General features: G+C 42.6%; 1 protein-coding gene across 1 annotated transcript in view; it reads right to left on the bottom strand.

Moving 5' to 3' along the window:
* sos2 (son of sevenless homolog 2) overlaps positions 1-13605 on the bottom strand; it is a 62629-nt gene that overhangs the window by 4480 nt on the left and 44544 nt on the right. Inside the window, exons 8-19 of the mRNA XM_083791151.1 lie at positions 8606-8704; positions 7795-7922; positions 6592-7247; positions 6349-6430; positions 5297-5419; positions 4543-4655; positions 4149-4371; positions 3700-3819; positions 2382-2544; positions 984-1101; positions 549-721; positions 201-317 (exon numbers count right to left, since the gene is read on the bottom strand). Coding sequence (XP_083647277.1) covers positions 201-317; positions 549-721; positions 984-1101; positions 2382-2544; positions 3700-3819; positions 4149-4371; positions 4543-4655; positions 5297-5419; positions 6349-6430; positions 6592-7247; positions 7795-7922; positions 8606-8704 — 2115 coding nt within the window. The remainder of the gene's footprint in view (positions 1-200; positions 318-548; positions 722-983; positions 1102-2381; positions 2545-3699; positions 3820-4148; positions 4372-4542; positions 4656-5296; positions 5420-6348; positions 6431-6591; positions 7248-7794; positions 7923-8605; positions 8705-13605) is intronic.

Here is a 13605-nt window from a genome sequence, read left to right as displayed (position 1 = left end):
CACACACACACACACACACACACACACACACACACACACACACACACACACACACACACACATTATATAATTCTTCTACAATGAATAGCACAAACGGCTGATCTATGGACCCCAGGCTGAGAACCACTGGCCTATTCTACTGAGCCCTACAAGTACTACCGTTGACCCCAATGATGGCTACTACTTTAACTACTGCTTACAAATCTGGGAGGCTGTCGGCAGTTCCGTGGCTCAATGTCCTGAGACTTATTGAACAGATAGTCTGAGAACTCCTTCTCACTCATGTTTCCCATGGGGTTCAGGTTCTCAAAGAACCTCTGTGTGGAGAAAAGAGCACAGGGAAAGAGACAACAGGAATCTAAGGTCAATAATCACAATCTAAAGAGTTTGATATGCTTGGTTGAGCACGGTGTCACTCATTGTGCGACACTGCGAGCATCTATGTATACATTTAGCTTAAAAGTAAAACATAAAAACCAAACAAAATAACTAACAAGTGTAAGAAACGATAATTTCAGATACACACAGATGAGAGGACAAGGTCGTACCTTGATGTCGTGCTCCACCTTCAGGCAGTATGGTTGGTTCTGATACTGCTGGATCTCTCCTGTGATCTCTGCCACTTTCCGTCGCTTGCTGAAGTTAATCAGCTCCTTGCCGTGGCGTTTGAGAAAGTCCGGGTTACCCTCCTCCGTCTTCAGGATGTTAGTTAAGTAGATACCTGAAGAGGATGAAGGAGATTGATGTGAAATAAAAGCCCAATTTAGATGAAAATGTTTTATATACATTTTGAACAATTCAAAACGAAATGAAAGCCAGTAACAGGGAGATAGTACAGGAGCAGCATATGGTTGTATCACAGGCCATGTGTAGCTCTGTAGCCTAGTGTCTCCATTAATACACCACATTGACCATATTCATTTAGATGTGTTTCAAGAAAGACATAGCTCACAGAGAGGAAGGCCAATAGAGCCTTTACTTACCAAAGAAAGGCACACAGGGTGGGTTTATTGACTTGAGTTTGGCCAGGTACTTCTTAAAATGGTCCTGGCTGAGTTCCACGGCTTCCTCCAGGATCTTCTTCTTCCTTTCAGGGACGGCCTGTATGTGTGTCAAGGACAGGAACATCCCTGCTTAGACAGCCCTTTTCAAACCAGTTTGGCTTGTTCAAATAACAGAAACATCTCTAAAAGAGACCATGCCAACCATTCAATTCATTAAAAGTGCCTTAAAACGAGAGTTCCTTGAGTTCTGGTTTTCTCTTTTAGAGATGTTTCTGTACTAGGGATGTGTAAATGTGTCCAAAATGAAAATCGATTTGTATAATTCAATATTAACGATTAATCGATTAATCGTTTGGGGGGGTGGGGGGGGGGGATTTTTTTTTTAGATTTTCTTTAGATTTAACCCTACAAATAAAATAAATCTTCCACCTAAGGGGTACCCAAGTCAAAAAAAAGTTTCGGAACCCCTGATGTAGATGATTAACAATAATTTTCTCTTGAGAGTTAATAAGGGTCCATTTGGTTACTAACTCCATCTTTTAAATGAGGACGACTGGTGGTCCCTGGACCACTGTTGATCCAATTGATCACCATAGCAACCCCGGCCCAGCCTAGGCCTGATTAGGTAAATTCCCAACACCTGCTAAATCTTCCAAACCTGTATCTTGATTGGAATCAATCTCCACTCAAACTCCTCTCAGTCATGCAGCTACACAGACACATCCAAGGCACACTTTGGTAGGCCTATAGCCCTGTCCTGTTTGGATGACAATATTGCCTTTCCAGCAGATTTTCATAAAAAAAAAAAAAATATATCGATTATCGATTATTAATTTTCATAATCGATTTCGGGTCCTATTAGCGATAATCGATTAATCTGACCCATCCCTATTACTTACCCGACTGCGCACCCGGTAAAAATGAGAGAGTTTGAGAGTAGTTGGAGTCGTCCGAGCTACTACCTTGATACAAATAATTTACATAAAATTCAGGAAACTGGCTCGAAAATGAGATACACACACAAACATAATAGCACCAATGCCAATTCAAACCAATTAAATCGTAGCACAAAATTAAAACAAAGTATTATAAAATGATAGACAGTAGGAATGTATGTCATTGGCAACAAAATGACAATAACCCTTACTGTATTTTAGATTCACTGAACAATGTCTGGTCTGAACAATGTCAAGGTCTGAACGACCAAAACATTGCTCAATAAAATGTGAAAAAGTGTGCTGGATTATTTTTTGTTTTACTCCAGTTCCATTATCCGACGCACCCCTGTCCTCCGTAGGTATGCATAAGGACTTTTTCTTCATGGTTATGGTTACACACACAGTTTATATATTAGCATACAAACATCAGGGTGCTGACCTCAAAGGTGTGGTCCAGGCGGTACACAGGGACAGAGTTGATGGCGCTGACCACCTCTAGGACCCCGTTGAAGTTGTTGAGCTCCTGGAACACCTGCAGGATCTCGATGACTCGAGTGAACACTGCCACCCTCTCATCCAGGTTCTCTGCTTCTACGATGCACCTGCAAAATGCACACGCGCCACGATGAAGTCTAATTTATAAATAAATTGCACTTGTTAGTACAATAATGTCTTTCTTCTCCATGCAGACAGCAAAGCGGTCATGATGACAATCATGGTCTACCTCTACCGTCTAATCTAATAGGACATTTGGTCAAAGTTAGCCTGGAAACCAGACAAATCTGCCACAGGAAAAATAATCAGAGTTAAAAATAATAACTCTTGGGAGATTGGTCTGGCACTCCTCAGTTTTAATTACATTTCGCTCACCCCAGAGTTGTGGGTGACTAATCAGAGCCCTCTATTCAAAGTGAGTCTTTTTTGCAGTGACGTTGGAACCTGTTTGTAACCGCCCTTGGAAATAAATCTTCCACACTAATATCTACGCAGTGACTGATACCTACACAGTGATATTAGACTGGCCATGCCAGGCTAGAACAAAGTGTTCTGTGTTGGATACGTACTTCTCAAACCAGAGCGTGAGGTTTGTCGTGTGGTGTTGGATACGTACTTCTAGAACAAAGTGTTCTGGTGGTGTTGGATACGTACTTCTAGAACAAAGTGTTCTGGTGGTGTTGGATACGTACTTCTAGAACAAAGTGTTCTGGTGGTGTTGGATACGTACTTCTAGAACAAAGTGTTCTGGTGGTGTTGGATACGTACTTCTAGAACAAAGTGTTCTGGTGGTGTTGGATACGTACTTCTAGAACAAAGTGTTCTGGTGGTGTTGGATACGTACTTCTAGAACAAAGTGTTCTGGTGGTGTTGGATACGTACTTCTAGAACAAAGTGTTCTGGTGGTGTTGGATACGTACTTCTAGAACAAAGTGTTCTGGTGGTGTTGGATACATACTTCTAGAACAAAGTGTTCTGGTGGTGTTGGATACGTACTTCTAGAACAAAGTGTTCTGGTGGTGTTGGATACGTACTTCTAGAACAAAGTGTTCTGGTGGTGTTGGATACGTACTTCTAGAACAAAGTGTTCTGGTGGTGTTGGATACGTACTTCTAGAACAAAGTGTTCTGGTGGTGTTGGATACGTACTTCTAGAACAAAGTGTTCTGGTGGTGTTGGATACGTACTTCTAGAACAAAGTGTTCTGGTGGTGTTGGATACGTACTTCTAGAACAAAGTGTTCTGGTGGTGTTGGATACGTACTTCTCAAACCAGAGCGTGAGGTTGGTCGTATGCCGGATCATACGGAGTAAGTTGGGAGAGTTCTTCTCTTTGTCCTCTTTAGTCCAGACGCTTCCCACCAGCTCAGATGGCCTGACAGCTCTGTGGATGAAGCCATATCATCAGACAGGGGGAGAGGGGAGCAGATACGTTTTAAATCTGGAAGGCTGAGGCCGAAACACATAAGCGTTCCCAATAAATGATAATGTGTATCTGAGCGCCGCTTTTTGCACTGGTGTTATTTGATTTAAATTATATGTATAGCTGAGCATCTATAGCAAGCCATCCGAGTGCACAGAGACTTCTGCGTGCTACAGATATTCCCCCAATCCTAATTTACAACACAACATTACAACACAACATGGACTTTATTAGATGTTAAAAAGACAAATCCATAAATGAGACATGGAGTAAATTTTACATCAACTCACCTGTATAGCTCAGACTCTAGCAAGGTCAGCTGGCGGGCAATCTCTATGGGGTGAAGGGTCATGAGGTCAAAGGTGTCCACTTGCCCTGCCCTGCTGATGTGCCACTCTATGGGTGGGGGCGGGCTCTCAAAGGTGATGTTGTGACTTACACCATTGGACTGAGTCTGCAGCTTCCTTTTGATTATTTTATTGATGGACTCCACCCACTTTCTCATACTCTTGCCTGGTCAAGGTAAGAAAATTGTTAGAATCAGTCCATTCACAATATGTATGGCAGGATGAGCTTTTAGAATATTAATCGACTCACAATGAAGAGTATGTATGCATGTCTAATGTATGTACACATTGCAGAAAGGCTAAGCAGAGGGTGGAAACGCTACTTTACAGAACAGACCTCGAAGTTGAATTTTGCTGGTGATGTACTCCTCTAATTTACTCCTCAGTTCTGGGTCATTCTCAAAGTCATAGAAATGATGTTCAACCCACTGCCGGAAAACATTGAGTACTCTGTGATGGAAAGATGGATTTTAAATATACACTGTACATATAGCATATTGTACAGAGTACGTTCATTAACAAACTAAATGAATGCACACACAGCAATTAGTCCAAATAATCTTTAGATAGTTTCGACTAAGTAGCAGAAAACAACAAAGAAAAAAGTTTCAACAGACGACAAAAGCCAAATGCATATTTAGTAAATATACAGTATAAGGGCATAAACATGCGTGCGCTGCAGTTACTCCAAACTATGTTGTTTCAAGTACTAGCAAAGAATTTCCATCAACACTTGTACCATTAGTGGGATATGTTTCTGTTCCATCAACACTGTACCATTAGTGGGATATGTTTCTGTTCCATCAACACTGTACCATTAGTGGGATATGTTTCTGCATTGCTGACCCGTTCAGTTTAACCCATTTTGACCTGAGATCAGATTCTAAAAATGTCTTCTACATCCTGACAGTTTTCTGAAAAAGCTATGTTTCTATGTCAGTGGTTCTTCGATTTTTCAAAAATAGCAGACCTTCAAGCTCGTAGCGCGCCACTCGGTGGCGCGCTATGAGCTTGTAGAGCTGCTATTTTTCAATAGCTAAAGCATAACATAATGCTAACACCAAAAGGGGCAGGCATAGCAGTGGTCTTACCTGAGCTGGACTGGTTGTACATACTCCTTACGGAATCTCTGGAGCTCTGCTGCCATTGGCTGATCACCATTCCATAGAGCTTGTCTGTCTGCCTCGGTTGGCTCCGGTTCTGGGATCTCAATCCTGGAGGTAGAAAGCATGTAAATAAGGCATTTCATTTATTTTCTGAGGGCTTTTTTGAAATATGTGACTTTTCTGGGGGTATGGTCCTTCACAGCATTTATAGTGACATTAGTGAGACAAGAAAGGGGTAGAGAGCAGTAGTGTTTACTTAATTTATCTATGCATTGTGATATGAATACGTAGTTTTTGACAGGAGCTGGATTCAAACTTTGGTCCTCATGACTCACAGGTAGCCTGTGTGGCTAGTGCTATAAATGGCTATGCCACCAGGCACCCCCATTATTATTATTATTGTCTCCACCAGGCCGAAGGCATGGGGAGAGAGTATGTTTTGCCAACGATGAACCTCTGCCCCAAATCTTCCAGAACGGCCTGTTATAGCGCCACCGACTTTTGTAAAACACATTTTTGGATATTACTCCTCCAGATTCTGTCCAGAAATCCCGCAAATCGTCACACAGTATCTCTATAGTCATGTGTTCAAGATGGATGTGTCCGATATTTCATCTTCCATCCTGGCCCGTTTTGAACAAAAAGCCTCAAATCAGGAACACAGTGTGCACTTTACGTAATATCTTTCACAAACTTTCCTACTAGGCTGAGGAATATATCCCACCCTTTTCACATTGGCCTGTTATAGTGCCACTAACAGGTGGATTTTTGCAAAACACATTTTTGGAAAAAAATGCCTCAAATCATCCAATTGCCATCTAAGGCATAAGAAGAAATGGCACCCTTTTCACATTGGCCTATTATTGTGCCACCAGGAGGCCACAACCTGACCTGCCCTGGTGGAGACCTGTGCCCCGAGGGTCACTTTTTCTAGTTATTATTATTATGTGATTAAGGCTTTGACATATAGCTGAGGAAAAGTACCTTCACAGTGGGATTGTGTCATATAAAAGCACATGTGGGGGGTAATACCATACCTGTCTATTAGCAGACTGAGAAGCTCCTGCGGTTTGCAGAAGGACCGGTATGTAGTCAGAAACGTGCGTACAAAGTTGGGATCTACAATCATAACAATACACAAGTGAGAAAAAACATGAGAATGAAAAAAAATATATAACAGTAATAATAATCTGGGAGATTGAAACACCTGCTAGAAGTTTGCTCCAGAAAACTTGAAAGAGCTCAAAGAATCCATGTCACGTCTTTCATCAGTAACTTACCAGCATACATATGGTAGGTAAGTCTCTCTATGAGCTTGACCACCGTGCCGGCTTTTATGATGGGGATTCCGGTCTTGCTCTGCACCCGGTCCTCAAACACAATGTTTTCCTCAGAGTCCTGCACAGCAAAGCGGTACACCTCTGGCGAGGGCAGCCTGAGCGGCTGGGCCTGTTCCTCGTGCTGCAGCACCGTATCCAGCATGCGGTCCAGCGTGGATCGGTACTGCAGGGTCACCAGTGCCGCCATCCACGCTGCCTTTTCCTCCGCCGACCTGGCACAGAACACCGCACAGTTCTCGTCCTTGCCGGCCAGCTCGAAGGCGTGCTTCAGCTCCGGCGAGTCCTCGCGGTCCACGATGCGCGACTTCCGCAGAACAAACTTCTCCTTGAGGCGGTACTCGGCCCCGCTGCCTGCGCCCGGCAGTCGGGAGCTCTGGTTGGCCTTGCAGCTGATCATCAGGCCGTCGAACAGGAAGTTGTGACGCTCGTGCTTGGCGCCGGCACGCAGCAGTGGACCCTCCAGGATGTACTCGCTGCAGCACTGGCCGATGTCCTTACCCTCCCAGCCGTCTATGCTCTTCTGGATCTCGTTCATGCGCTTGATGGCCAGCTGCTTGCTGCGCACTTGCCGGCTGTACGGCCGATACATGGGCTCACTGTACAAGGGGGCAGAGAGTTAGCGTGTTCTTTCTTCTCAGTGTTGCAACATGAATCATTTTACAATGTGGATACAACTTTCACAGCTTGGAGTGGGGGAAAAGCTTGAGGAAACCTGCTTTTAACCACATGACACCTCACATCCCTATTCTGGCCATGTCATGATAGGCAAACATTTGGCCAACATTGAGAGAAAAGATTTGTTGTAGAGGATGGTGTGTGAAAAACTATAAAAGCGGATGACATACGCCTTTCGGATAAAAACCAGTAGGGGGGGCAAGTACAGACCTGACCCAGGTCAACAAAATACAGGGTTTAAGTGGCTGAGATTCACTATGATAAGACTTTCTCTGACATGCAAGCTTATAGCAGTTGAAGTTGGCGCAGCATGACAGACTGTCACAAAACATTTCTGAGAAACTGCAACCCGTTGACTTTTAGAAAATGGCGTGAAGTCAATATTACAACTTTCTTCCACCCCAATTAATAATGCAGCAATGTTCAATCTATGCGCCACAGACGTGCATAACATTATAATAGTCTTACCCGGGCTTGCGGCGAGGTTGGTGTTTGCTGTAGATGCGTTCTACGCTGCACTGGAGGTTGAGCAGTGCTGTAATGGCCTGTTTCAGACATTCTCTGTCGTCCTGGTCTAAACTGCGCTCCTGCAGTTGCTGTAACAGAATCAACAAATGCAACAGATATCTCATTGGAATTCTTGTGAATATAGATGTTCTGAGTACAGCAGAAATATTTAGATAACGATGCTTATTGTAGATGTATACACGAGACATCTACAAGTTATAAGATTGCACACACGTATTTGTATGTGTTGTGTGTGTGTGTGTGATGAAAATGTATGTATTAATAAATTAGGCATAATCTCTGACATCACTGAACATACCCCAAATAAACTGGAAACTGAAAATAAACAAAGACAAGAGGTCTATGATGTAGTACTGGGAAGGACTGATGGCTCCAGCATTTAGCCCAGGGACATGACAGGAAGTACATAGTGCACACCTTTGGTCCTGGGGCAGGGCCACGTCACAATGGGGACAACTCTTAAAGTGGGGTCCGGGGACCCCCAGGGGTCCTTGAGGGAGTTCCAGGGGGTCCCCAGCTAAATGATAGTTTGGAACCAAATGGACCTGGGTCTGTAACTCAGAGAGTTAAATTAACATTGAGTTAAACACAGAGTTAAATTAACATTAACAAAAATAGGACGGGACAATTATAGTAATATTTTGGAAATGAAAGAGATTTGTATCGATAACAGCTAACATCCCTAAAAAAAAGAAAAATCCTTGATTTATTGTTAGTCGCATCAACTTTTCACTACTTGGTTCCAACATACCTGCAGGAGTTCAAAGTAGTGCATGCAGTGGTACACTGGAACCATCATGAGCTGGGGTAGGACATACTGCACTGCTTCTTTGAAGCCCTCTGCAACAGACTGGTGACACAGAGAAACAGAGTGACTAGATATTTCACAATAATGGTTTTCCATTCCAAGAAGAGGATGCAAGAAGTCACAAATGATACAAGAAAGAACTGTTTAAGTGCCAAAACAAAGGGCTAATGGATGTTTCAGCATTCAAACTCCCACTGTATATATACACGAGGACCCGTAATATCAAAATAAAGGGATGGACGGGTGAGGAAGAGGGAGGGAAGGAGGTAGGGAGGGAGGGATGAGTGGTTGACCGAGCAGGGCTGGAGGGTAACCGGAGAGGGGGGTTGTCATAGTATCCATTTAAACCCCCTGGTCCCCTGATAGACGAGTCTGAATCAATACTCTAGTACTCAGACTCCACAGGAGCACCCACACTGTCTGTGTATGGGAGAAAGATGGAGAGAAGAGGAGGAGATAGGGGAAGGGGGAGAAAGGACAGGGGAGGAGGAGAAGAGGGGAGAGTAAGTAGAGGACAGGTGAGTTAGGAAAAGAATAAGGAAATAAAAGGAGAGGCAAGGGGAGGAGAGAAAGGAGAGATCAGGGGAGCTAAACTGTGAGCATGTTACACTGAGGGACACCAGTGGAACAACAATGGGCCATGTTGACATTATCATGTCCCACTCCCTATATATATATATATATATATATATATATGTGTATATAGGTTGACAATTACATTGTATTTTTCAATTACACTGTCAATACACATCTGTTTAATTGTTGAGTTATCTAAACTGACTGAGATGTCCAATTTGCTATTGCACTTGAGGCTCTGGCAATGATCTTATCATACCATATAGCAAAAAAAAAGAAAACTGATTAGAGCAATACTCGACAATGAGATGAAAATACAACATATAACACCAAACAACATCAAAAGTCTTGTAATTTATAAGACTAGTGCACAGAGTTGAAACAGACAAACAATGCCGTTTTCCATATGAGCTACAAGAACAACATGTACCCATTTCACAGAGGTACAGGACTGACTGGAACCAAGTTATTTTTTGATGTTCTTCATTTACGGCTTATTTTCAACATGAGACACGCCTCGGGCCAGACCCCCACCCACACACACACACACACCCTGAACCTCCATCGGCCCCTACCCCCACCACTCTCTCCTGGAGAAAAATGGCCCGCAGTGTGGCTGTCTGTTCTATTTTTAAAAGGCGATGTAATTTACCCACAATACCAAAAGCTGCAGAGTGCAGTGGCTGAGTGCTTGACAGACACATCCATCTGACCGAGGGGAAGGGGGAAGAGGGAGCGAAAGATGGAGAAATTCAGGAGGAGTGAGAAACAAACATATACCACAATTTCTATCCTTCTGATTAAAACCATTGGAATATGAATGAATTTTAGCCACTGATAAAATAAAATAACACATGACTTAACAGAGTATGTTGTGTTACCAAAATGGAAAAAGAGAAGGGCAGATGGGAACCTTCTTTGGCAGTTTTATCTATTGAAGGAACCAAACACAAAGTGGAAGGCTTCTAAAATAAGATTACACTCCTGCTATATGGGATAGGGGCAGTTTGATATAATAGGGGAATGAGTGGAGAGAGGGAGGGAGAGAAGGGCTGCTCAGAGACTACCATTACAGCATGTGCCCCTGGGACACACACACACACACACACACACACACACACACACACACACACACACACACTTCCGTACAGGAATTGGAGAAAAGTTTTGACAAGCAATAGCTATACACCATGAAATGCACAGAACGTAATCAATGTCACTGAAATTTTCACAAATTTTGTAAAAAGGCTAATATGAACATAAATCACAGGTTAATTTTGTTTTCCAGGGATCCCCAGAAGCAAAGATTTGTGTATATATATATATATATATATGTATGTATATATATATATTATATATATATATATAAATAAATAAAATGATTTATGCCCACCATTTATATATATATATATATATATATATATATATATATATATATATATATATAAATAATAATTGGTGGGCATGAATATTTTTTTTTATCTAGATTAGTCTCACTGCAATCCTGGAGATTAAAAGGCTCATTTGAACTCTGCAGAGGGCATTTAAAATAGTCCTTGAGAACGGGTGTAGACCAGGAGCCCTAATTATAGATATTAACAATACAACTAGCCTATTAATACCGTATATTTTATATTGTGAGTTTGTAGAACTGTTCAGTGTTGCGAAATCTAGTCATTATAAGCTACTTTTGACTTGTTTATCTGTAAAGTTTCTTTAAAATATTGGTGGTCCTTGAAATGAAAATGAACCACTGCTCTAAAACAACATTGGACAATGATGTTTGACAGTCAGCACTATAGTTGCTTATTGTCTCCACCAGGCCGAAGGCATGTGGGGAGAGTATGTTTTGCACTCCGTCCGTCCGTTTGTGTGTCCGTCCGTCCGTCCGTCCGTCCGTCCGTGTGTCCGTGACAGGCTAATCTCGGCCACCGTTAACCCGGTCGATGCCAAATTTTGCACACACACTCCCTGGATGCCAACGATGAACCTCTGCCCCAAACTTTCCAGAACGGCCTGTTATAGCGCCACCAAGAGGCCGCTTTGTGCAAAAACTTCACCGTTAACCCGGTCGATGCCAAATTTTGCACACACACTCCCTGGATGCCAACGATGAACCTCTGCCCCAAACTTTCCACCATGGCCTGTTATAGCGCCACCAAGAGGCCGCTTTGTGCAAAACAAGTTTTTGCACAGTACACCTACAGATTTTGTCCAAACATCACGCAAATTGGTACACAGTCTCTCTAGAGCCATTCAACGAAACGGGTCTTTCAGATTTATCACACTCCATCCTGATTGGTTAAGATTGGCTTCCAAAGTTCACAGGAGTGCTCAGTTTCAAACAAAATGCTGCAAATCATGAACACATCGCGTGATTTCCGTGAAATTGTGCACCCACATTCCCACTAGGCCGAGGACGAAATGCCACATGAACAATTTCAACTCAGCCTCAAGGTGGCGCTATAACTGGCCGAAAAGTGTTTTTACCTCTAACTGCACGGATCTGTGGATAACCTGGTGGAGACCTGTGCCCGGAAGGGCACTTTTTCTAGTTTTAGACTTATTTTCTGACTTGATCTGGCCTGTTAACATTTTCATAGACCTGGTTGCTTGTTTCTCTCTCACAGTCAAGAAATGTGCCAACCCTGGTCAAAGCGGTGTATGTTGTGGTTCTGTGGTTGTGATGATTCATCGATGATATCACAACAGCTAGCAGCAGGCTGCTACCGTCATGATGATATCACAACAGCTAGCAGCAGGCTCATGATGATATCACAACAGCTAGCAGCAGGCTGCTACCGTCATGGATAACAGTATTTAGCGCAATTTTATGTCCCAGAACTTATGGATATGGACTTATCCATCAGCTCCATCGGTGCCTCTTTCTTTTCTAGTAAGTGGAACTTTAACGTACCGTCCCTCTCACAGACTACACAGTGCACTCTGTGCAGTCGCAGTGCTCCGCCTCCTCACACACACACACACACACACACACACACACACACACACACACCCTCCTGGCCGCTGCAGACCCAGCTCCCAGACCCAACTTTTAAGAATAGATTAGCGGCGATATTTTGTTATCGTGCGATAAGAGTCTCGCGTTAACAAAGCAGTAATATATATATATATATTCAAAGATTTGCAAAATGTACAATTTAAAAAAAATAGCAGATCTACAAGCTCATATCGTGGCACAAAGTGACGTGATATGAGCTTGTATCTGCTATTTTGGAAAAGCCAAAGAAATCTATCTAAAATGACAGATGCTTTCCTGGTTTGAAAGGGTTAATATTAACATGCGGAACACGTCCCACCAATGTTTGTTGTTTGTAACAGAGTGAGTGACAAATTAAAAACTCTTGATTCTGATCCTATTATTATCCCATTTCCTAAAACAGACCAAAGTTACATGAAATAATAATACTGACTCTGTTACAATGACTAAGAGACAAACTTGGCATTTAATTTAATAAGTTTCATTTTAGAGCCAAGGAGAAGATGTCAACAAATTCGACCAGCAGTCAGGAAAACTCACATATTAAAAGGGCCTTTTAAATGAGTGCAACCGACTTTTAGGAAGAAAAAAAACTCCCCCCAAAGAGGACCGCAGACAACAAAAATGCAGCCATTGTGATTCAAAGCTTTAATTTTAACTTGGTGGGCTGTGCTGTATATTTTCTCTGCTCTCTCTTCCGAACATCAGCCTTCAAAAAAACAGCAATCAGAGGATAGCACTGAGGGTGTACTGGTGTTGTTGATCTATGCTTGGGCTAAACTGGCAGGGTCCTGTCGAGGTAACGCAGCACTGAGAAGTACTAAATCTTTGTTATCACAGCATCACAAAGAAGACGATATTACTGTAGTACACAAATATCAAGTAAATTATTTGTTTGACTGGAGGTGTCAGGTTTAACATAGCATGCCCCAAAAGAAGACCGGGGAGAGAGGTTTAAGGACAGATAATATGAAACAATATTAAAACAATTAGTAGCAGCACTTAACTCATTTCACTTTAGCACTGAGTGCACTGCTTGGATATATACTCTACGCTTTGAGCTAGGCTTTCTAATACGATTACATGTGAACGTTGCGGCGCTCTGCGGTTATTGGCCTGAGAAAACACCAGCAAATATTTCATCTTCAAAGGGGCCTGCCAAACTGCACCCCACTGAGCATAATTCAATGCTATTCCTGTGAGGAATGTCCAAATAAAACAATGCGGCAGCAGTGAATAAACGGTACACAGGACATTGAATATGTCATGACATGCCCTCAAACAGTGCTGGAGGCATTCCACCCGGCACCCAGGTTGACTTCAAAGTGAGACAGGAATAACGGTCAGACATTCTTGTGCTGGTATA

The sequence above is a fragment of the Protomyctophum parallelum genome (assembly GCF_964188405.1).
Source record: "Protomyctophum parallelum genome assembly, chromosome: 20".
In the NCBI taxonomy this organism is placed as follows: domain Eukaryota; kingdom Metazoa; phylum Chordata; class Actinopteri; order Myctophiformes; family Myctophidae; genus Protomyctophum; species Protomyctophum parallelum.
The sequence above is the reverse complement of the archived record's forward strand: the minus strand, read 5'-3'. Positions and strand labels throughout refer to the sequence as shown.